This window comes from Gorilla gorilla, chromosome 15 (assembly GCF_029281585.2).
Source record: "Gorilla gorilla gorilla isolate KB3781 chromosome 15, NHGRI_mGorGor1-v2.1_pri, whole genome shotgun sequence".
In the NCBI taxonomy this organism is placed as follows: domain Eukaryota; kingdom Metazoa; phylum Chordata; class Mammalia; order Primates; family Hominidae; genus Gorilla; species Gorilla gorilla.
This window is the reverse complement of record NC_073239.2, coordinates 84,661,083-84,684,806: the sequence shown is the minus strand read 5'-3', so window position 1 is coordinate 84,684,806 and position 23,724 is coordinate 84,661,083. Positions and strand designations below refer to the sequence as shown.

General features: G+C 43.8%; 1 protein-coding gene across 2 annotated transcripts in view; it reads left to right on the top strand.

Annotated features, from left to right (window-relative positions):
- The window catches only part of ZFYVE26 (zinc finger FYVE-type containing 26), a 68,521-nt gene that overhangs the window by 25,442 nt on the left and 19,355 nt on the right, over nucleotides 1–23,724 (top strand). For both annotated transcript variants that reach the window (XM_055362178.2, XM_004055331.5), the window contains 17 exons: nucleotides 84–347; nucleotides 3,462–3,581; nucleotides 3,673–3,837; nucleotides 4,416–4,634; nucleotides 5,255–5,357; nucleotides 6,157–6,902; nucleotides 8,153–8,349; nucleotides 9,325–9,429; nucleotides 11,446–11,568; nucleotides 11,960–12,136; nucleotides 13,543–13,789; nucleotides 14,534–14,632; nucleotides 17,443–17,606; nucleotides 19,918–20,054; nucleotides 21,105–21,136; nucleotides 21,812–21,948; nucleotides 23,205–23,425. In XM_055362178.2, coding sequence (XP_055218153.1) covers nucleotides 84–347; nucleotides 3,462–3,581; nucleotides 3,673–3,837; nucleotides 4,416–4,634; nucleotides 5,255–5,357; nucleotides 6,157–6,902; nucleotides 8,153–8,349; nucleotides 9,325–9,429; nucleotides 11,446–11,568; nucleotides 11,960–12,136; nucleotides 13,543–13,789; nucleotides 14,534–14,632; nucleotides 17,443–17,606; nucleotides 19,918–20,054; nucleotides 21,105–21,136; nucleotides 21,812–21,948; nucleotides 23,205–23,425 — 3,256 coding nt within the window. The remainder of the gene's footprint in view (nucleotides 1–83; nucleotides 348–3,461; nucleotides 3,582–3,672; nucleotides 3,838–4,415; nucleotides 4,635–5,254; nucleotides 5,358–6,156; nucleotides 6,903–8,152; nucleotides 8,350–9,324; nucleotides 9,430–11,445; nucleotides 11,569–11,959; nucleotides 12,137–13,542; nucleotides 13,790–14,533; nucleotides 14,633–17,442; nucleotides 17,607–19,917; nucleotides 20,055–21,104; nucleotides 21,137–21,811; nucleotides 21,949–23,204; nucleotides 23,426–23,724) is intronic.

The window sequence follows — 23,724 nt, the reverse complement described above, 5'->3', positions numbered from 1 at the left end:
TGAAAGTAACTACTTTACCTAATAAAAGTTGTAGTAAGAATCCTTTTAACCCTTTGCTTTTTATTCCTCTGCTGGGCGGCCAGGAATGGTGTTTTACTCTATCTCTGACGTGACCGACAAGCTGCTCAACACCTCTGGAGACCCCATCCCCATGCTCCAGGAGGACTTTTGGATAAGCATGGCTCTAGTGGAGCCCACTGCTCCCCTGAGAGAGGTTCTGGAAGACCTCAGTCCCCCTGCCATGGCTGCATTTGACCTAGCTTGCTCTCAGTGCCAGCTCTGGAAAACCTGCAAGCAGCTTTTGGAGACAGCCGAACGGCGTTTGAATAGTAGCCTTGAAAGGCGGGGTGAGTGTGCTGTGTTAGCTGTATCCCTTCATTCTCAAATGAGATGGGTTTCTGAGAGTCTTGATAAATTGTCCAGGAAGAAAGCAGTTATTGGAGGAGGCAGATGGTGAATGGATTATGAAATTTTGTCACATACAATCTGATGGCATAAATACAGTCTGTTGAGAGACAAAATAGACATAGCAATTTGGGGAAATTCTTTATTGAATTATAGGTGAATTCAAAGAAGAAATATACATTTTAAAATGGTATCAATGGAATTCGAGCCTTAAGACTCCATGCCCTCTCCTTGGTGAACTTCACTTAACCTAAAACCTGAGACCATCTTGAATTTGTAAGCCAGGTGTAAGGGAAAACTTAATGAGTCACAGTTGGAGGGATGATCATACCTTGAGGTGAATAACAGTGCAGAATGTGCATACAGAATTCTTAGAGAAATCAGGTATGTGAAGGCATCAGTATATGAAGGTAGAATTAGGCAACGTTCTACTCCCCACACCTGTCCTTGCTACTTGCACCAAACATTGGAAGGACTGAGCAGTGGAGGAGAAAGGAACCTGTTCTGCCTTAGTAATATAGAGGGAGGAGTGGTGAATAGGTTATGATATGAGTAGCCCCATGTGTCTGGGGTCCCCAAGTCCACCCCCAGGTTCAGTGATTCTCTAGGAGAACTCTCAAGAATCAGCTTATCGTCATAGAGCTAAGATTTATTTCAGCAAATGGATACAAAGAAAAATCAGCAAAGTAAAAAGCCTCATAGGATAAAATCTGGAGGAAACCAGGTGCAAGCTTCCAAGAGTCCTCTCCCTGTGGCTACACAGGGCATGCCTATGCCTATTTCTCCAGCAATGAGTTGTGCCAGCAGTTGCAAGCTGTTGTATATAGGGAAGCTCATTAGAGACTCAAGGCCCGAGGTTGGTTGGTTTGTTTGTTTGTTTGTGTTTTTGAGATAGAATCTCACTCTATCCCCCAGGCTGGAGTGCAGTGGCACAGTCTCGGCTCACTGCTCACTGCTCACTGCAACTTCCACCTCCCGGGTTCAAGCGATTCTCCTGCCTCAGCCTCCCAAATAACTGGGATTACAGGCTCGTGCCACCACGCCCGGCTAATTTTTGTATATTTAATAGAGACTGGGTTTCACCGTGTTGGTCAGGCTAATCTCGAACTCCTGACGTCATGATCCGCCTGCCTCAGCCTCCCAAAGTGCTGGGATTATAGGCGTGAGCCACCGCGCCCAGCCACCCAAGGTTTTTTTTTTTCGAGGACTGGTGACAAAAACACCCTCTGCTTAACATGTAGCACATTCCAGATTCCTAAAAGGAAAGCAGGTGTTCAGCATAAACCACATTGTACAAAGAGTTTAGGGCCAGTGAGCCACTGCTATTATTTAGAGAAAGTATGTAAGCACAGGAAACTTCTTACCAGTCAAGTCCACAGTGCCAGCCAAGGGCCAGCCTTGCAAGCAGATGTTCTAAGGATAGCAGTGTCAAGCCTGCTGTTTAACTCTTTTCTATACACCCCTCCAAATCACCTCTGAGCTGTTGGTTAAAATGTCCTTTAATGTTTACATAGTCCTTATAGTCCTTCAAAGAAAGTACACAGCGGCTTATACAATGCTGTTTTTGTCCAGTGATCTGCTCTTCCCCTCATCTAATACTTATATCCTAAAATAAAATATTATTCAAGCTCTTAATCATGAAACAGTTTCAGGTCAATCAATGAGGAATTTGTGTGTGTGTGTAGGTGCATAGTCGGTGTATGTATTTATGGAGTATATGAGATTTTTTGGTACAGGCACGCAATGCTTAACAATCACATCATGGAAAATTAAGTATCCATCCCCTCAAGCATTTATCCTTTGTGTTACAAACAAGCTAGTTAGACTCTTTTAGTTATTGTTAAATGTGCAATTGAATTATTATTCACTGTAGCCCCCATGTTATGCTATTAAATACTAGGCCATATTCATTGTTTCTAACTTTTTTTTTTTCTGAGACAGAGTCTTACTCTGTCACCCAGGCTGGAGTGCAGTGGCGCCATCTCGGCTCACTGCAGCCTTTGTCTCCTGGGTTCAGGTGATTCTCCTGTCTCAGCCCTCCCCCACAACCCCTCAGTAGCTAGAATGACAGGTGTGTGCCACCATGCCCAGCTAATTTTTGTATCTTTAGTAGAGAAGGGGTTTCACCATCCACCCACCTTGGCCTCCCAAAGTGCTGGGATTACAGGTGTGAGCCACCACACCCGGCCTCTAACTATTTTTTATACTCATTAACCATCTCCATCTTCTCCCACCCCTTACTACCTTCCCAGCCTCTGGTAACCATGCTTCTATTCTCTATCTCCATGAATTCAGTTATTTTGATTTTTGGATCCCACACATAAGTGAGAACATGTGGTGTTTGTCTTTCTGTGCCTGGCTTATTTCACTTAACACAATGATCTTCAGTTCTATCCAAGTTGTTGCTAATGATTGGATCTCATTCTTTTCCATAACTGAATAGTACTCCATTGTGTATATGTACCACATTTTCTTTATCCATTCATCTGCTGATGGACACTGAGGTTGCTTCAAAATCTTGGCTATTGTGAAGAGTGCTGCAAGAAACATGGGAGTGCAAATATCTCTTCAATATACTGATTTAGGAATTAATTTAGTGACTACTGTGTTTCCAGATTATCCTGAGCATATGGGAGTATAGGAGAGATGTAAGAAATAATCTGTGTCCATAAAGTTGTTTATAGTCTAGTTGGAGTGTCAAGATACCACTTAAAGCAATTAAAGAAGACATATGATCTCCGCTCAAGTTGAGTACAACTGAAGGCAGTACCAAGGCAAATCTATTTGGCTTGGGACAACAATTCCATAGGAGTGCCAGAGATTCTGAATCTGCTGATGTTGTTGACAGCTGAGGCATCTTGCCAGAGGCAGTCCTAGAATCTTAGGCATGAAATAAACCAAGTATACTGGTTGTCACCCAAAATGGCACAGCATGTGTTTCCTCCTTAATATTGGAGAGGATAAAATTTCACAGGTAAATACAGGACTGAGTGTCAATCTCTGAAAACACTTCAATTTTTTTTTTTTGCATTCCCTCTTCCTTCATCTATTTCCAGGTCGACGGATAGACCACGTACTCCTAAATGCTGATGGCATTCGAGGTTTTCCAGTTGTTCTTCAGCAAATCAGTAAGAGTCTCAATTATCTGCTTATGTCAGCCAGTCAAACCAAATCAGGTGAGTTGCTTTTTTCTCTTTTCTTCTCCTGGACTTGGCACATTAGGTCAGCAACAGACTTTACTTTTTCTTTCTCATTTGCTTTCCATAGAGAGTGTGGAAGAAAAGGGAGGAGGCCCTCCACGGTGCAGCATCACTGAACTGCTTCAGATGTGCTGGCCCAGCCTAACCGAGGACTGTGTTGCCAGCCACACCACCCTCTCCCAGCAGCTAGATCAGGTCCTTCAGTCACTGAGAGAGGCACTAGAGCTGCCAGGTATAAGGCTGTCTGCTTGGGAACAAATAAAAGCTGAACTGGGGAGAGGAAACAGCTGAGAGTAACGAGGCACTTTGGAGCAGAGGCTTGGGACTCCAGAACTGGGATCTATCAGCCCTTTAGTTAGCCAGGGCATGTCTCAATGTCTCGTAACTTAACTTCACCTGTTTTCCCACCTCTCAATTGAAAGAATGGTGAACATTCCATCAGCTGATACATTTTCTCATGATGAATAAGAAATACAGCCAGCAGGTGCTTAGTAAATATTGATGAACCCTTCCCCAAAAGATTGCTGTGTTCTTCATAAAGTTATTCCACCCCGGAGACAAGGATAAAAATAGAACTATACACACCAGAGTAATTTTATACACTCCAGACTCAAAGCTTTTCCTGGCTGAGAATCACTTGTCCAAGTGACTGACTTAGGATTTTATATTTGCCTTGTAAGTGTAGTGTCCAGGCCATCAGATGCCCCAGGCAGTGTAGGAGGCACAGTTCACATATCCAGTCAGAAATTGACCCAAAGCTGGACTCACAGACTGAAGCCTGTGTCCTTTCTCCTGCCATCCTCCTCTCAGAGCCCAGGACTCCTCCACTGTCTTCCCTGGTGGAGCAGGCAGCCCAGAAAGCTCCAGAGGCAGAGGCCCACCCTGTGCAGATCCAGACTCAGCTCCTCCAGAAGAACCTGGGCAAACAGACCCCATCAGGCAGCAGGCAGATGGACTACTTGGGCACCTTCTTCAGTTACTGCAGCACCCTTGCTGCAGTTCTCCTTCAAAGTTTGAGCTCTGAGCCTGGTAGGTAGCAAGAAAGAGGCAATAGATTCATGGCAGACCTGCAAGTGTTCAGGGCAAGGAAGAGAAAAGATGCATGATTAAAAGGCTCTGGATACAGCAGTAGCCAAGAACACTAGATTTATAAGGTTTTCCTCTCTTATTCATCTCTGGCTATTTTACTCATCTTTGTGCTAGTATAGGTGTATAGCACATGGGAGTACTCAATTAATTTTCTTGGAATTAGCGACTCAAAAATATCTCTGTCAGACCTGTGGTCCATTGTGAATTTGAGGACCCAGCAGAGGAATCAAGTCTCTGATATGAGTACCAGATTCTTAAGTCCACAGAGTGAGTACTACATGCACTTCAGTCGGGTTGAAGAGAGCAGGAGTTGGCTGTCCGTGGCTAGATCTGCCCACTGAAGTTCGTCTGGGGTTGGAAGTCTTTAGAGCAGTGGTAAGATATAGATAAAACTTGTGGTCAGGTTCATGTTGAGAATACCCTTTACCTAGAATGAATTAACAGAAGGCTCTCAATATTGTCTTCATCTTGACACTACTTTTTTCTCAATTCTGGGAAACAGGGCTCTGAACTCTTGCAGTCAGTGGTGCAAACAAAGATCATGTTCTTTACCTTTGCAGATCATGTGGAGGTCAAGGTAGGAAATCCCTTTGTTCTGCTGCAACAGAGCTCTTCCCAACTGGTGTCACATCTCCTGTTTGAGAGACAAGTTCCCCCAGAGAGGTAGGAGCCACCTCCATGCAAGTCAGCCATGGGCCTTCGGATGATTTCATCAATATAGCCAAGGGTGGTGCTTGGGGTTAGCACAGAGAGTGGGGATTTCTTCCTGACTGAATTTTTTATTCTTATATAACTGAAAATTTAATGTGCCTTGTTTCCTGCTTTCTCTCTCGATACCTTTAGCATGTATATTGTTAAGTATGAAATCAGTGGGTGACTCTGCACTTTATAAATAGGCAAAAATCTAAAAATTCAATAACATGATAGTTGATTAGACTGTAGGAAAACAGCATTCTCAGAGAATGCAAGTGGGACATAAATTTGTACAGCCTCTATCGGAAGGCAGTTTGTCAATATTTATTAAAATTGCAAATTCATATGCCCTTTGATTTAGCAAACCATTTTGGATAATTTATCCTACAGCTTTATTATACATAAATGATTTATATGCAAAATCATTTCATTGCAATCTTGTATATAGTACCAACAGATCAGAAAATTCATTGTCCACTAACAGGAGCCTAGTTATGGTTCATCTATATAATGGAATACTATGTAACTGCAAAAACTAAAGAGGGTCCTCTCTGTAGAGGGATATGGATAGATCTCGCAGAAGTGTTCAGTGAAAACATAAAGGGCAGAGCAATATGTCTAATAGGCTACTTTTTGTGTTTTAAAAATAGAGTGTGACGATTAGGAACTTTTATTTACATTTGCTCATGTAAGCATAAAGAAATTGTAAGACTGGTTAATGGTGCCTGTGTATTCAGGCCTTGTATGCTTTCTGCTTCTCTCCTTCCAGACTGGCAGCCCTTCTGGCCCAAGAGAATCTCAGCCTAAGTGTGCCGCAGGTCATCGTCAGCTGCTGCTGTGAGCCCCTTGCTCTTTGCTCATCCCGGCAAAGCCAGCAGACCTCCTCCCTCCTGACTCGTCTGGGTACTCTGGCCCAGCTACACGCCTCTCACTGCCTGGATGACCTCCCGCTTTCTACACCGAGCTCCCCGAGGACAACTGAGAACCCTATATTGGAAAGAAAGCCCTACTCCTCCCCAAGGGACTCATCACTCCCAGCCCTCACCTCCTCTGCCTTGACCTTTCTTAAGTCACGCTCAAAGCTCCTAGCTACGGTGGCCTGCCTGGGGGCTTCCCCGAGGTTAAAGGTCAGCAAGCCCAGCTTGTCATGGAAGGAACTTCGTGGCCGCAGGGAGGTGCCTCTGGCTGCAGAGCAGGTAGCCCGGGAGTGTGAGCGCCTTCTGGAACAATTCCCTCTGTTCGAGGCCTTCCTCCTGGCTACCTGGGAGCCCCTGCGAGGGTCTTTGCAGCAGGGGCAGAGTCTGGCAGTGAATCTCTGTGGTTGGGCCAGTCTTTCTACCGTTCTCCTGGGCCTACATTCTCCCATTGCCCTAGATGTACTGAGTGAGGCTTTTGAGGAATCCTTGGTGGCCAGAGATTGGTCCCGGGCCCTTCAGCTCACTGAAGTGTACGGGCGAGATGTGGACGATTTGAGCAGCATAAAGGATGCAGTCCTGAGCTGTGCTGTGGCATGTGGTGAGCAGAATGCTATGCGTCCCTTTTTCACTAGTGGTAATATTTGGTATTCACTGGGTATATTATCACATTTAATCCTCACCGTAACTGTAGAGAGAAGCCCCACTATAATCTCATGTTATTAAGAGGAGACAAGGTCTCAGAGGGGTTAGGAAACTTGCCCAGGGTGGCAAGTGGTAGAGTAGAGCTTAGAACCCAAGTCCATCTGACTTTAAACAGCCACGCATAACCAGTATTCTCAATACTGTATATCACAATTCTTGTGAAATTCTACAGACTACAAATGTTTGGGTCCCTTCCCCAGAGGCCCAGGATAGAGCTCAGGCAAGTGTTTACTTTAAAATAGGGATCAGCACATTTTTTCTATAAAGGACTTTGTAAGCCACAGTCTCGCTCATAACTACCCAGCCCCTCCAGTACAGCATGAAAGCAGCCAGAGTCAATATATAAAGAAATGAGCATGGCTACAGTCTAATAAAACTGTATTATAAAAGCAGATTGTGGGTCTGTTTGATGACCACTGCTTTGAAAGCTCCCCAGGAAATTCTGACGTGTAACCAGAGTGGAAAGCCAATGAGCTGTAACACTACTAGGATTTCCTAGCAGTGTTGCAGCAAGAGTTGGGTGTGGTGTAGGGAATGACTTTTGGGTAGGAGGCTTGGCTCCCTTGGGAAAGGAGAAAATCCATCCTTGAAAAGGTGGACAAATCCACTGACTGGCTGTGTGGTCTTAATTGCCTGGAGTCTGTTTTTTGTATCTCCAAGATCAGATCTGTGAAATGGGTGTGGAAGAGAGAGATCTAAGTCAGGGAGTGAAACTAGTCTACCTGGAATAACTTTCAAGTGGTTATGTATGGCACAGGGTGGAAATTACAGGGAAAAGGAAAGTTTCACTGACAAGGTGAGTCTGAAACAGTCCTATATGTTCAGCATGCCAAAACATGGAGAGCTTCATCTCTTCTGTCCTTCCTTCATTCCTTCCTTCCTTTCTCTTTTCCGTCTCTTCCTTCTGAAAGTCTCATGGCTATTATCAGGTTTACCTAAAGACACACATAGGGTAGAGATACAGCATTTTCCTTGTCATATAATGGTTCCAAGTGTAAAAACTAGTTAAGATCACATCCATCTTAAAGATCCTCCAAGCTCCTCTTTTACGAGATTGAAGAAAACCCTTTCTCAAGAAGTAACCTGGACTCTTGAACTCTTCTGGTCCCACGCTTGCTGCCTCTGAGCATCTTTTTTGTCTTATAGACAAAGAAGGTTGGCAATACCTGTTTCCCGTGAAGGATGCATCTCTGAGAAGTCGGCTGGCCCTACAGTTTGTGGACAGGTGGCCCCTGGAGTCATGCCTGGAGATTCTGGCCTACTGCATTTCAGACACGGCTGTCCAAGAAGGACTAAAGTGTGAGCTACAGAGGAAGCTGGCGGAGCTGCAGGTGTATCAGAAGGTATGGGCCCTCGCATCAAGAGAAAGGGAATGGGCTTCTCACTCTATGATCAACCCCAACCTATCTCATATGATGGGGGACTTTAAGAAACAGAAAATATAGGTCTGTGTTTTGCTTTGCATCTGGCTTCAGTTCTTAGGTGAACAGCAGGGAGGCCTCCTAGCTGGTTCCTGTGTTACTTATTCCTATAATTTTAAATACATTTGCATGAAGTGAGGGTAAAAATAACAAAATTAACATTGGAATGGTGTATTACAGTCCAAAAAGGCTTTTTCACATGTCTTTTTGAGCTTTTTGTATGTTTTTGTATATTGTGTCTTCTATAAAGTTTGTTTTAAATTTCAGCAACATTTCAAGAGCTATTTTGAAAAGATATATGAAGGTGACAATTTCAAAACTAAAAGATTCTTGTGGGATATTTGTTACATTCAAGCTCAAGAGGCTTAGGGAGACAAATTTAGGAAGCACGGCTACATAACAAGTATAAAATAGATGCTAATTTTCCAACATATCCTTGGAGCAGACAGAGTCCAGGGGTAGTGAAAATGGCAGGTGAAAAAAGGTTTCTTTTTATTCTTCCTTGGCAGTTTTCATGCAGAGCTAAAATGTTGTATGAAAGGTGATCCCACAGAGCATTCAAGCCAGAAGAATATCTTGGGTGGAGTTTGGGGTAGAGGAGCATGGGACAGGTGACCCCAGAACAATCTGGGAAGCATGAGAGCATTGTCTTCACTAGTGAAAGGCCCCAGTCCTGGCCTCCATATTCAGCCTTCACTCCCTGCTTGTTCTTCCTGGATAGGTTCACTCTGCTCTCTAAATAATCTTTGCCCAATTTGCTCTCTTTTCTGGCAAGTTCTGACAGCGTGACTTTGGGGCAGAGATCTAGGGATGGCCCATCTGTGGGCATGCCCAGTGACTTGTTCATGGAGGGAGAAGCTGCAGTGTGGTTTGATAGATTTTCCTGTCTTTCCTTAGATTCTGGGTTTGCAGTCTCCCCCAGTGTGGTGTGACTGGCAGACCTTGAGGAGCTGTTGTGTTGAGGACCCATCAACTGTCATGAACATGATTCTAGAAGCACAGGTACCGTTTTCCTGGGTGGTGTTCCCCTTCATCCTCCTTTCAGAGTTACAACCCCTTAGCTGGCTGTATAAGCCCCTTTCTGCATATCGATGTTCACTTTTTAAAAAAATAACTATACCACATTCTGGCCGAGGCGGGCGGCTCACAAGGTCAGGAGATCGAGACCACAGTGAAACTCCGTCTCTACTAAAAATACAAAAAATTAGCTGGGCGTGGTGGCGGGCGCCTGTAGTCCCAGCTACTCCGGAGGCTGAGGTAGGAGAATGGCATGAACCCAGGAGGCGGAGTTCCTGGGATCGCACCACTGCACTCCAGTGAGCCGAGATCGCACCACTGCACTCCAGCCTGGACGACAGAGCGAGACTCTGTCTCAAAAAATAAAATAAAATAAGTATACCACATTCTTTTTTATTGTGAAGTTTGCCAAAATCCAGATAAGTATAGAGAATAATACAGTTGACTCTTTTGTATTATCATCCTGTGTTCATACCTGAGATTTTCTACATTGTGTACGTTAGGTACAGAATGTATTTCTCGAAGTGGAATTGCTGGGTCATTGGTCACGAGTGTCCTCACCTTTGCTAGAATATTACCAACTTACTCTTCAAAACACTCACCCCAGTTACACTCCCACTCGCAGTTCCCGTTATTGCATAACCATGTCACCTTTTTATTTATCTTTATTTTTATTATTATTTTTGAGACGGAGTCTTGCTATTTCATCCTGGCTGGAGTGCAGTGGCGCAATCTTGGCTCACTGCAACCTCGGCCTCCTGGGTTCAGACGATTCTCCTGCCTCAGGCTCCCAAGTAGCTTGGATTACAGGCAGCCACCACCATGCCCAGCTAATTTTTTTGTATTTTTAATAGAGACAGGGTTTGGCCATGTTGGCCAGGTTGGTTTTGAACTCCTGACCTCAAGTTATCTGCCCACCTTGGCCTCCCAAGGTGCTGGGATTACAGGCATGAGCTACAGCACCCGGCCCCTTGTTACCTTTTTATATTGTCCAACTTTTCATTGTTTGCAATAAGATGGTATCTCATTGTTGTTTTAATTTACATGATAACTAATAAATTTGAATATCTGTTCATGTGTTTATTAGACTTCTGAGTGCTAAGTAGGATTTTGTCTACCTTTTAAGAAGCTGACTGTGTAGATGCTCATTCAAATGTTCATTCATTCAGGAAGTACTTATTGCATGCCTATTATTTGCCAATCACTGTGGTAGATGGTGGTGAAACAAAAATTATTAAGCTGTCCTTGCCCTGGAGTGGCTCACATTTTGGAGAGAGGGTGATGTAAGATGCATCCCTAGGTGACTGCAACATAATATACAAATGACAGAAGTAAGCTCAGATTGTGGGAGCACAGGCAGGTCACCTAACATAGCCTGAGAAACAAGGAAGCATCCTGAAGAAGGCAGTCCTAGGCAGGGTTGCGGGGAGGACATTCCAGACACCACCACGTGGGAATATTTGAGCAAAGCCCTAGGAATTCTATTCTCTCAGACTTCATCTACAGTTCACAAATTGGGGTTGGGGGGTAGTGAGGGGGAACATGGGTAGAATCCAACCACCAACATGTTTATTTGGCCTTTGTAGTATTGGTCTACAGAATTTTTATTTTTTCATATTGACTTTATTGCCAAAATTTTAAAATACAGAAATTTTATGATTTTAAAAAAGTTTTGTAACTTAAAAGTCTGACAACATTGGGCCTGCCCATTCTTATAGCATGGGTGGCTATGTCCTTTAAACAGTCTTTTCAGTCTTTCCCACTTCCTTAGAATCTCACCAGGGTTGACACCAAGTGTCTGTTGCCACATGTCATCTGCTTTTTTTTATGGTAGTGCTAAGAGGAAAGTGATATGAACAGTAAGCCTGCTTCAATCATTTTCATCATAGTGAAGTTCCCATCAGCACTTATAAACATTCCTGGGGCTTTGTAGACTCAAGACTGCTGAGAAGAATCAGGCAGTCATGTAAAGGGGTTGAAGGCATGTGTGTTTCCTTCCAGGAGTATGAACTGTGTGAAGAGTGGGGCTGCCTGTACCCCATTCCAAGAGAACATTTAATCAGCCTTCATCAAAAGCATCTTCTCCACCTTCTAGAAAGAAGAGATCATGACAAGGCTCTGCAAGTAAGTCCCCAGTTGTTTCCATTTTTCTTCTGGGGTGGGACAAGAAGTTTAGTCAAATCAGATGGCTTTATTTTCATGTTGAATCCCATGCAATCTCAGCTATGCCTCTTCCGATCTTTCAGGAGCTGGTTATAGTCATCTTGAGCAGAAGGGGCCTAGCCTTGCATTAGGTGCCAGATGGGGTGGCTGGGTCTAGAATTCTGCTGAATTCTGGTCCTGTCAAAGCCATGGCATTTGGGAAACTACAGAGGTGGTTAAAAAAAAAAAAAAAGTATAGAGAAAGGGTTAGTCCAAAATGAGTAAACCTAAATATTCTATTCTCAAACAAAACAAAGCTGGTCTAAGAGCTCTTCTGCAGGCCACACCTTCCTCCTCTACCCTTTGACAATAGCTCCTGCGAAGAATCCCTGACCCCACCATGTGCCTTGAAGTGACAGAGCAATCCCTCGACCAGCACACTAGCTTGGCCACTTCTCACTTCTTGGCCAACTACCTCACCACCCACTTCTATGGACAACTGACTGCTGTCCGACACCGTGAAATCCAGGCGCTGTATGTGGGATCCAAGGTAAGGAGGAAAAGGAGGTGTTGGGAAGGCATACCTGAGGGAGAGACTGCGAGCCTAGCTCTTCTTCAGAACTTGCCTTTTCAATGGCTCTTTTGCCAGGCACCTGCCATCCCTGGCCTGTGCTATATGAAATCTTTACCCTAGAAGCCCTCTGTATCCTAGTTGAGTCTCCTAGGACTTGTCATTCTCTTCCTGTCCTGCCTCCATAGGGAATTCTACCTGGTCCTCTTAAGTTGCCTTTATAGTTTCCATGGTATCTGCTGTATCAATGCTTCTCAATTCTGACAATATATTAGAATCACCTGGACTTAAAAAAAAATACCAGGTTATTCACCTCTACCCCAGATCAAGTAAAACTGGTCTTGGGATAGGGACTGGACATCTTCCAAAGGGCTTCTGATGTAAGGATTTAAAACGACTGCTTGATAAACTTGTCTGTGCTAGTGAAAGAGGGTTAGTTGTCTATGTAATTAGATGAGATAAGTTCTTACCTTTGATGTATAACCTTGGAGACATTAATAGAGGAAACCGCCAGCTAGAAAAAGTAATCCAGTGAAGCAGAGTTTGAAGAGAGCTAGGGCCCTCTGGCATTCTTCTAATTATTCTGCCTGGCAGTCCTATATACTACCACACAAATAGAACAAGTGCTAGGAGAGCCATAAATATAACCACTGGCCCACTTACTAAGAGTTGAACTACATAACATGTTCCTTAAGAAGATACACCCAATGTGCTGTAGCTGAGTAGGGGAACCCTTGAAAACTGGCAGTGAACAGGGTCAGTGAACATATTTCAAGCCTAGTGATCGTGACTTCTAAGGAGAACTTAGATTCATCGTTTACCTGTAGGACATAGGAGGTGCCAGGTTTCATTAGACCACTGACACCACCTTGTATTTCTCATTCTGAGTAAAGCCTCAAATAAACAGAATGGTGGCATTAAGGGTCAGGGAGACCTCAGTCATACCTGGAGGGTCCAGGCCAGGGGTGAGCAGGCTACCACCTGTGGGCCAAATCCAGTCCCCAGCCTGCGTTTGTAAAGCATGTGTTATTGGAACACACGTGCAACTCTCATTTTACCTATGGCTGCTTTCAAGGTACATGTGCAGAGCTGAATGTTTGAGACAGACATTATGGACCATGAAGCCTGAAATATTTACTCTCTGATCCTTTATAGGAAGAGTTTACTAACCCCTCATCTGGTGAAGGTACTTGGGGTACTTCTCAATTACCATCTGCAGAATTTAGTGGGGAGCTCAGCCTTCCTAAAAGACTGCGAGTCTGTTTCAGTAGCTGACTATGCGCCTTTTGTTCTCATGCACACTTCCCCTTCCCAGTGAGAATCTTGAGTTTTTTCTGAAATTTGTGTACTATTTTCTTTACTCTGTGGATCTACCCCACAAACAGATTCTGCTGACCCTGCCTGAGCAGCACCGGGCCAGCTATTCCCACTTGTCATCTAACCCCCTGTTCATGCTGGAGCAGCTGCTTATGAACATGAAGGTGGATTGGGCCACTGTGGCTGTGCAGACTCTGCAGCAGCTGCTGGTTGGACAGGAGATTGGCTTCACTATGGACGAGGTGGACTCACTGCTTTCCAGATACGCAGAGAAAGCCCTGGACCTTCCATACCCTCAGAGGGAGAAACGATCAGGTAACTGCTAGCATCCTAGAAGGGGATTCTACATGGAGGAAGAAATGCCATGCTGCGTTCTTAGTTTTAATTTGATCCCCTTTTAATATTTTGGGTTGATCTAGAGTGAATGAATACACTTCAGGAGAGCTATCTCTTTATTATATAGGAGAGATCTTGGTCTTGGAGGAAGTAGAATAATGACCAGAATTAAAAGGTGGTAGATAAACACTGCATGCACATAATAACATAAAGGTTTGGAAAGCAAAATATGCTGGAAATGGTCTCTGTCTGGCCTTGATATAGCGGGCTCTTCAGTACCATCATTTGGTATTGAGAGTATGCCTTATTCCCAGGATCACATCAGATATCACTTGTATGTGAGCTGACTCAGCCTCTTCTACATTGAAGAAACTGAAATAAGTATGGACCGATGTTCCCAGCCAGCTCTTTTTTCTTACTCCCTACTCTCCAGGGGCATCATTTCAATGTCTTCCACTTCCTCTGGGCATTTTTTGATTTATTTTGTAGAATCCTAGTGTCCATTTCATTATCTCATATGCCTAAACGTGGTTTGTTTTTCGAGGCGTTTAAGAAACATGCGTGCTATGGGCTTAGAGGTACCTCCTCCATTCTCTTAATACCTAGTAGAGTCATGGAATGACAGTCAGAGAAGCCAACAGAGCTTTGTTCTAAATGCCTAGGGTGGTGAATCAAGATACTTATGGTAGAACCATATTTTGTCAGCATTTTCCCTCTCTACAGATTCCATGATTCACCTCCAAGAAATTGTCCACCAGGCTGCAGATCCCGAGACCCTCCCTAGATCACCATCAGCAGAGTTCTCTCCTGCTGCTCCTCCTGGTAAGAACTGGCTCTGATTATTCACTAAAATTTTTCAGTTTAGTCTTGCCTTATTCTATCCTTCAGAATTTTTTTTTTTGCTTCTTTTTTTCATTGCCAGTTACAACATTATTAATTGTTTATCTTGGTTCATTCCAGATTTATATATATATCTCAGAAGATTCAACATACAGTCAACTATTGTTATTTGTGGCAGTATGTCTATAAAGTCTCCACACTGAACTAGCAAATCCAGAACTCTTGTTCCTAAGGGAAATGTGTACATGTATACACGTACCTCACATAGTTGGTAATCTTAAATCCTAAAAACAACTCTTCCTAGACGATTCTATTCTATTTCCTTTTTTCTACAAAGGAGATTCAGAAGTGTTAAGTGACTTGCCTGAGGCCACCCCCACTAACAGGTCCCAGAATTGGGATTCAAATCCCATTCAACTAGCCCCAGCACTGAGCTTCTGGCACTACCCCACACTGTCCGCTACCATCCCCATCTTCTGGTCACTGTTTTTTTTTTGAGACGGAGTCTTGCTCTGTCGCTTAGGGTGGAGTGCAGTGGCACGATCACGGCTCACTGCAACCTCCACCTCCTGGATTTAAGCAATTCTTCTGCCTAAGCCTCCCGAGTAGCTGGGATTAAAGGCATGTGCCACCACACCCAGCTAATTTTTGTGTTTTTAGTAGAGATGGGGTTTCACCATGTTGGCCAAACTGGTCTCAAACTGCAGGTGATCCACCTGCCTTGGCCTCCCAAAATGCTGGGATTATAGGCATGAGCCACCACACCCAGCCAGGTCACTGTTGTATAGAAGTTGAAACAACCTCAGCTGGGAATTTCAGTGTTGAGTAATGGGTGACTCAAAACTTTCATGACCGCATGTGTTTGCAAATGACCACAAAAGCAAGATGAATATTGTTTTTGAGGTTACAAATGTTAACAAACAAGCAACTTTACAAATATGCAATCTAGTATTAATGAGGCTTGACTGTACTTAGCCCTCAAGTTCATACTGTCACACACAAAGCACAAGCTCCTTGAAGCCCTCAGCCATGTCTTGGTCACCCTTTTCACCAGTCCCCTGGTCTCCAGCCCCTGCACAATGGCCTACTCTCAAAAGAAGCTCAGCCAAGTGTTTTATTTTGCCAAATGGTCAAAGGAGCAGGATTCTAAGGTCTCTTCTTCTGAGTGCTACTAAGAGTCACTATGTTTTACATCTCTCTTTTTCTGTGACCAGCCAATGTTGCTCTGCTAAATGATAAGAAATCTCTTTACATATCATAAAGCAGACTGTGGCATTTTCTGGCCATACTTTGAGAATTAGCCATGCTTCATGGTAACCAGCCGAGCTGAGGGGAGGGCTCAGCCTTGCAAGTATATGAGCAGCTTCATGCATCTGTATAAATGGCAGCCTGAGCAGCTTTGATATGTGTGTGTGTGTGTGTGTGTGTGTGTGTGTGTGTGTGTATGAGCCTTTTTTTTTTTTTTTTGGAGACAGGATCTCACTCTGTTGCCCAGGCTAGAGTGCAGTGGTGCCATCAGAGCTCACTGCAGGTCAGTTCCTCCTGCCCCAGCTTCCCTAGTAGCTAGGACTACAGGCACACACCACCATTGCCTGGTTAATTATTTTATTTTTTGTAGAGACAGGATCTTGCTTTGTTGCCTAGGCTGGTCTCGAACTCTTGAACTCAAGTGATCCTCCCACCTTGGCCTCCCAAAGTGCTGGGATTACAGGCATAATCTGCACCCAGCCTATATGAGCTTTTTATTGTGGAAAATTTGCAAATCCCAGATATCACATCATTTCATTTATAAATATTTCAGTATAAATCTCTGAAAGGTAAGGCCTTTCATGAAACAAAGCCATAATACCATTATCACATCTAGAAACAAATTCATAATAATTCCTTATTATTCTCAAATATCAAGTCAGTATTCACATTTGTCCAGCTGTCTCATCAAGATTTTTTTATAGTTGTTTTTTCCAGACTCAAGATCTAAATAATGCCCATACATGGCATGGCATTTGGTGAAATATCTCTTAAATCTTTTTTTCTTTTTCTTTTTTAAGAGAGTCTCCCTCTGTCATCCAGGCCAGAGTGCAGTAGTATGATCATGGCTACTATAACCTTGAACTCCTGGGCTCAAGCAATCCTCCCGCCTCAGCCTCCCTAGTAGCTGGGACTGCATGCACACACCACCATGTCTGGCTAACTTCTGTATTTTTTTCTTTTGTATAGATGGAGTCTTGCTATCCATCTATGGAGACAGCCTAGTTGCCCAGGCTGGTTTTGAACTCCTGGCCTCAAGTGATTCTCCTGCCTCAGCCTCCCAAAGTGCTGGGATTACTGGCATGAGCCACTGCACCAGCCTCTTAAAGCGCCTTTAATCAATAGGTTCCCTGCCTCTTTTCTTGTTTATCCCCCCTACCTCTTTTTTATTTGTGGAGGAGACTAGTCATTTGTTCCCCAGAGCTTCCCACATGCTGGATTTTGCTGACTGCCTTCCTGTGGCAATCTGCGTCTTCATCCCCAGAATTTCCAGGACACTTGTAGTTAGGTCTAGAAGCTGGACTTGATTCAGGCTTAATATTTTTTAGTAAGTGTACTTGATAGCAGGTGGTGTACACATCCATCAGGAGGCACACAATGTTCAGTTGTCTCTCTTTTATGACACAAACAGCCACTGATGATCATTAACTGGATCTATTCTTTCAATAACGGTTTGTAAAATGGTGAAATTCTATCATTCCCTCTTCATCTATAAGCTGGTATATTGATTATCTTTTACTCTGACCTCTGGCTCTGCCTCCCAGGTATCTCCAGTATACATTCCCCTAGTCTAAGGGAAAGGAGTTTCCCACCAACCCAGCCCACACAGGAATTTGTGCCCCCAGCGACACCCCCTGCCAGGCACCAGTGGGTACCGGATGAGACTGAGAGTATCTGCATGGTCTGCTGCAGGGAGCACTTCACCATGGTAAGCAGCATCGGTCTCCACCGTCACCCTCAGGAGAAGGTAAAGGAGAATTCTAGTTCATGAGCCTGAGTTTACAGTCACCGCCTGTCCCCAAGAGAATATCGGTATTTTCAGAACTGCCAAATCTAAGACTTTGGGTTTATTTTTGACCTGACCAGAATGTATTTTCTGGATTCAGACAGGTAGTAGACACCCTCAAACAGCCATAAATTCTAAAATCTTTGCCATTGTCATGAGATAATAAAAAAGAGGCAGGAGGAGTCACCAGGTGTCAGTGGATCTTGTTTCCGGCTCCCGTGTCTTTGACAGTAAGACGGGTGACCCAGCAGTGGTTATATGCACTGACTCAGGAGACAGAGGGCCTGGGTTCTAATCCTGGCTCTGCCTCTTAATGACAGTGTGACTATACACTATTTTGGTTTCATGTGCCTACTTGTAAACTAAGGATGATATATTCTTAGGCTCATGGAGCTGTTAGGATTAAATATGATAATATGTGTCACCATACTTAACGCAGTACCTGCCCAGTATGCCACATCAGCTCAATGCTGATGAAAACGATGGTGATGTAATTGCTCTGTGTCTGTTTCCTCCTCATCTATAAAAGAGGTGTAATATTTCTATTAGAATGAAATGAAGCAGTACTTTAAAGTCACTTTGATGCCCATCCACTGTAGACTGGATAAAGAAAAGTGGTACATATACACCATGGAATACTATGCAGCCATAAAAAAGAACAAGATCATGTCTTTTGCAGGAACATGGATGGAACCAGAGGTCATTATCCAAAGCAAACTAACACAGGAATGGAAAACCAAATACCACATGTTCTCAATTTTAAGTGAGAGCTAAATACTGAGAACACATGGACAGAAAAAGGGGAACAACAGACACCGAGTGTACTTGAGACAGAGGAGGGTGGAAGGAGGGAGAAGTTCAGGGAAGAAAAACTGCTAGGTACCATACTTAGTACCCAGGTGACAAAATAATCTGTACACTAAACCCCTGAGTCACGAGTTTACCTATGTAACAAACCTGCACATGTGCCCCTGAACCTAAAATAAAAGTTGATTTAAAAAAAAAAAAAGATATTAGGAAAGCAAAGTCAGATATTTTCCTTATTTAAACTTACAAATCTTCAAGGAGGACAATTGGTTGTAGCTTGTTGAGACATATGACAAGCCACCAAAAGGAGTTTTGCATGACAAGCTGCTCTCTAGCTTTGAAACCACCATATAGAAGGTTTACTTACATATAGGGTAGATTATAGAAAGAGTTTCTAATCTTTAAATTCTAATAATGACAACAGTTGGCCTTTATTGACTGCCTACTGTATATGTTCCAGGCATGATACTAAGTGCTTTGCTTAAGTTATCTCTCTTAAATTTTACAATAACCTGATGAGCTTGGTAATATTACTATATTACACACATCAGAATATGGATGTATAGAGAAGGTATATAATTTGGAGAAGACTGATGAGAAATTCTGAATTGACTGATACAAATTAAGAATTTGTGTGTAAAATTAAATTGTACCTAAGTGTTTATGTTTTTAAAGTCTTTTTTTTTTTTTTTTTTGAGACAGAGTCTTGCTCTGTCACCCATGCTAGAGTGCAGTGGTGTGATCTCTGCTCACTGCAATCTCTGCTTCCTGGATTCAAGCAATTCTTCTGCCTCAGCCTCCCAAGTAGCTGGGAGTACAGGCTCCTGCCACCACACCTGGCTAATTTTTGTATTTTTAGTAGAGATGGGGTTTCGCCATGTTGGCGAGGCTGGTTTCAAACTTCTGACCTCAGGTGATCCACTCACCTCTGCCTCCCAAACTGCTGGGATTACAGGTGTGAACCACCGCGCCCAGCCTAAAAGTCTTGCTTCATGTTTATCATGTGTTACAAATGGCACCTGCTAAAATAACCTTGGGGAAAACAAATAAAGCCATTTTGAAAGGGATACTTTTTAATCATTGTCATCAATACCATGTAGAAATGTGATCTGCACTGGCTTAGAAAGTGACTTCTTCTCCACTACTTTTTCTTGTTTTTCCACATGTTGCCTCCATACACAAGTAGAACTTGTCAGGAGCTATTGCAAAGCTCCACGACTTGGCACCTTTGCCCATCAGCTGACAGATATTTTTAAATGTTCAATTTTTGAGGGCAAGGACTGGTGTGTCCTTTTCCAATAGAGACCCAAGCAGTTGGTGTTCTTAGAAAGTAAGCCACTGGTAGTTAATACCATGTATAAATGGATTGATGGCAATCTCCCCTTCTCTCCTCCCTCTTTCTTCTCCTCCTGATGGCATTTCTCAGTTTAACAGACGTCATCATTGTCGCCGCTGTGGCCGGCTAGTGTGCAGCTCCTGCTCCACTAAGAAAATGGTGGTTGAAGGCTGCAGAGAGAACCCTGCTCGTGTGTGTGATCAGTGCTATAGTTACTGCAACAAAGAGTGAGTGTCCTACAGCAGGCCTGTTGCTATTATTGACCGCTGCACCCTCCCCCAGGTCCCTACACTCCTAGGAGTCTCATTATGGAGAGCATTTCAGATCCAGAAATGTTTAACATTCACACTGAAATGCCATTAACTCTACACTGAAGTGTTTGTACACTGACTTTGGTCAGAGAAACCACTAAGAGAGAAAGTAGGGTGAGAGGAAGAGGTGTTCAAGGCTCTTACATGATGTTCTGTCTGAAATCAGGACGTTGATTCCTTAGCCCTTCCCCAGACAGAGGCCATTGAGCTTAGTTCACCAACTCACCTATTTTCCAGCCTCTCTTGCTTCAACTGGTCTCAGCTGGACTCAAATGGACATGTTCACACCTGCTGAATGGTTGGGCATCACTTATATAAACTCTGATCTAGGTAGTCATTCTTGCTTGTAATCCGTAATTAGAAGAGCCTCCATACTTGCCTACACAGAGTTCACCTGGTAACAAATTTCAGAAACTGCTCATACCTCTGGCGAGACAGATCAAGACTTTGTTTGTTGGCTCAGTGTTGCTCAATTGTTTCCACTACTTCTAGTAGCAAAACAGCATGAACCTAAGACTCCTAGAGCATCTAGGAATATGGGCCAAAGCAACCATCCAAAACCAGTTACTTTGAATTCTGCATGTTTTATTTACAAACTTAAATAGATTTTATATCCTCCTCCATAGCATTATTGTGTTTGTCCTGATGTGAACATTTTTGGTCATTATTTACCATAATGATTACTGATCGCATAGTAAGGAAGACACACCATACTTATTCTACAGTTTCTGTGACCCTAGCATACCACTGCCTCCCTCCCTCCTGGAGGAATAACCCACACACCATACTGCTGAGATTTGAAATGGGCAGTTAGTATTGATGGGGGACTCTTTCATTCAACAATTCTACCCTCAAAGAGCCCTCCATTGTACCAGGGAGACACTGTAAGTTGATGCTGTCTACGAAGCTCAAAACAAAGAAGTGACTCAGGCATTTATTTAATAATTTTTCTTTCTCTGTTTTCAGTGTACCAGAGGAGCCTTCAGAAAAACCAGAAGGTAAGGCCAAATCCCGTTCTCTGTGACTCTTCATTTGTGTACTTAAGTTGACTCTATCTTCAGCATATCAGCTGTGACTGATATACTTGTCCAACTTATGCACTCCATCCAACTTGTTTTTCAAAGCAAATTCTTGGCATTTGTATCAGCCTGTTTCCTCTGAAGTTCATCATATTAACCTATTACACTGGCCTATTAGCTTCCAGCATTGAGAAGGCCAGCAACCAAATAATTTGGTTCTTAACTTTTAGTAGGTGATTTTATTTTAGTTTTTCTTAAGTTTCCCTTTACCATCCTACCTCCCCATGCTCCCTCCTTACCCCTAGGTAATCCCTGTTAACAGTTTGGCCTGTATCTGTCCATAACAGGTTAGTTTTTAGAGTGTCCAGTGGCTCAGCCATCTATTTGAGAAACACGACCCTTTTAAGGTTTCTTGTGTGAAGCAAGAAGGTTACGTGACAAATACTGTAACACTTGCCTCAGGTCTACGCCTGGGGAAGACGGTTTGAGGTGCTTAGTGGGGTGTCCTAAAGCAAACAAAAGGAACCAAGGAGAGAGAAAGGGGCCCTGAGATAGCAGGCAAGTGTCTACCTGCAACTCATGCCAGCTCACTGGACTGGGTTAGACTGAACTGCCAGCCAGTGAATGACACATGAATGGCATTTCTCTTCTCAGCTCTAGACAGCTCCAAGAGTGAAAGCCCTCCATACTCGTTTGTGGTGAGAGTCCCCAAAGCAGATGAGGTGGAATGGATTTTGGATCTCAAAGAGGAGGAAAATGAGCTGGTGCGGAGTGAATTTTACTATGAGCAGGTAATAGCAATAAAATGCAATGGTCACTTAAGTTTCTTTATGATGTGTAGCAGTATGATGAGAAATACAGAGCTAGGTGAACACACCTGGCCTTTACTTGTTTATAGTGCAATAATATGGGAGCTAAACCAGTAAATCCGTTAAGGCAGAAAATAATGAACATCTTGGGAACTGCAGAAGGGGAGACCAGGAAAGGCTTCGTGGAAGAGGTAGCATTTAAGATGAGCTTTGGAAGAATGGTAGGAGTGTGACAAGCAGAAAGCTGGGGGTCGTGAGGAGAGTGGGGATGGGGAAGGACAAAGAATACAAAATTAAAACATCTGAGCAAAGACACCGTGTCCAAAATTGCAGGGCATGATTGGAGAAGTGGAAGCTGTTTAATTTGAAGGGAACATAGAGTCAATAGGGTTAATAGAGAGCTCATAAAAGGTAGGCTTGAAGAGGATTATTTATATATAAGGCCTTGCATTCTGCAGTAAGGACTATCTACTTGATAGGTATCAAGGGCCTATGAAAGGTTTCCAAGTGTGCTTTAGGAATATTAATTTAGCAGCAGTGTGTCCATGGCTTAAAGCAGAAACTCCTCTAGGTGGTCAGACAAGTGAGCTGACCATTGTTGTCCAAGTCAGCAATAAGGACTTGCACTAGTGGACCAGAGAAAGGAGGGGACCTATGGACATTGTCAAGAAGTAGGTAACAAGGCTGGGCGCAGTCGTGCCCACCTGTAATCCCAGCACTTTGAGAGTCTGAGGTGGGTGAATCGCTTGAGCCCAGGAGTTTGAGACCAGCCTGGGCAACATGGTGAAATCCCCGTCTCTCCAAAAAAAAATACAAAAATTAGCCGGGCATGGTGGCACAAAGCTGTGGTCCCCACTACTTGGGAGGCTGAGGTGGAAGGATTGCTTGAGCCTGGGAGGCAGAGGTTGCAGTGAGCCGAGATCGCACCAATGCACTCCAGCCTGGGCAACAGAGTGAGACCCTGTTTCAAAAAAATAAAGAAGTAGGTAAGAGGTGGACACAGTGCCCTTCTTCCCAGTAAAATGACATAACTTAAAAGCCAGAGTTTTGGCAGTGCTACTTAGAACATCTGAAATTTGTTTAGTTCCACTTCTGCTTTCTTGTGGAATCTGGTTCCTTCTTCCAGGGTCTTTCAGCCTTTTGAAAGGGGAAGGATAATTTCTGCCACCCAGCTGCCTTTGGAGAATGCTCTGGCCCCTGGACTCACCGTGTGTTCTCCCTTCTTCCACCCTGGCCAGGCCCCCAGTGCCTCCTTGTGCATTGCCATCCTGAATCTGCACCGCGACAGCATTGCCTGTGGTCACCAGCTGATTGAGCACTGCTGCAGGCTCTCCAAGGGCCTCACCAACCCAGAGGTGGATGCCGGGCTGCTCACGGACATCATGAAGCAGCTGCTGTTCAGCGCCAAGATGATGTTCGTCAAAGCCGGCCAGAGCCAAGACTTGGCTCTTTGTGACAGGTAGAGGGCAATGAGTCTCTATTCTTTTACATAGGAGCAGTTTCTAGCCAGCTTCTTTTTCTGACCCCACTGTGATTTTTTTATCTCACCATCCTCTCTGACAAGACATGCTGAAAGATTTTTCATCTCTGTAATGTTGATGAAACGGTGTTGCCAGATCTCAAGTGTTCTTCCCCATCCTACCTGACACCCTGTGTCCTTTTCTTTTTCAGAGCAGACCCTCAAAGCAGAGTTTACTCTAGCTATACCAGTCAGAAAGAGAGTAAAGACTTTCATTAGTTGATTTGTCATTAAAGTCA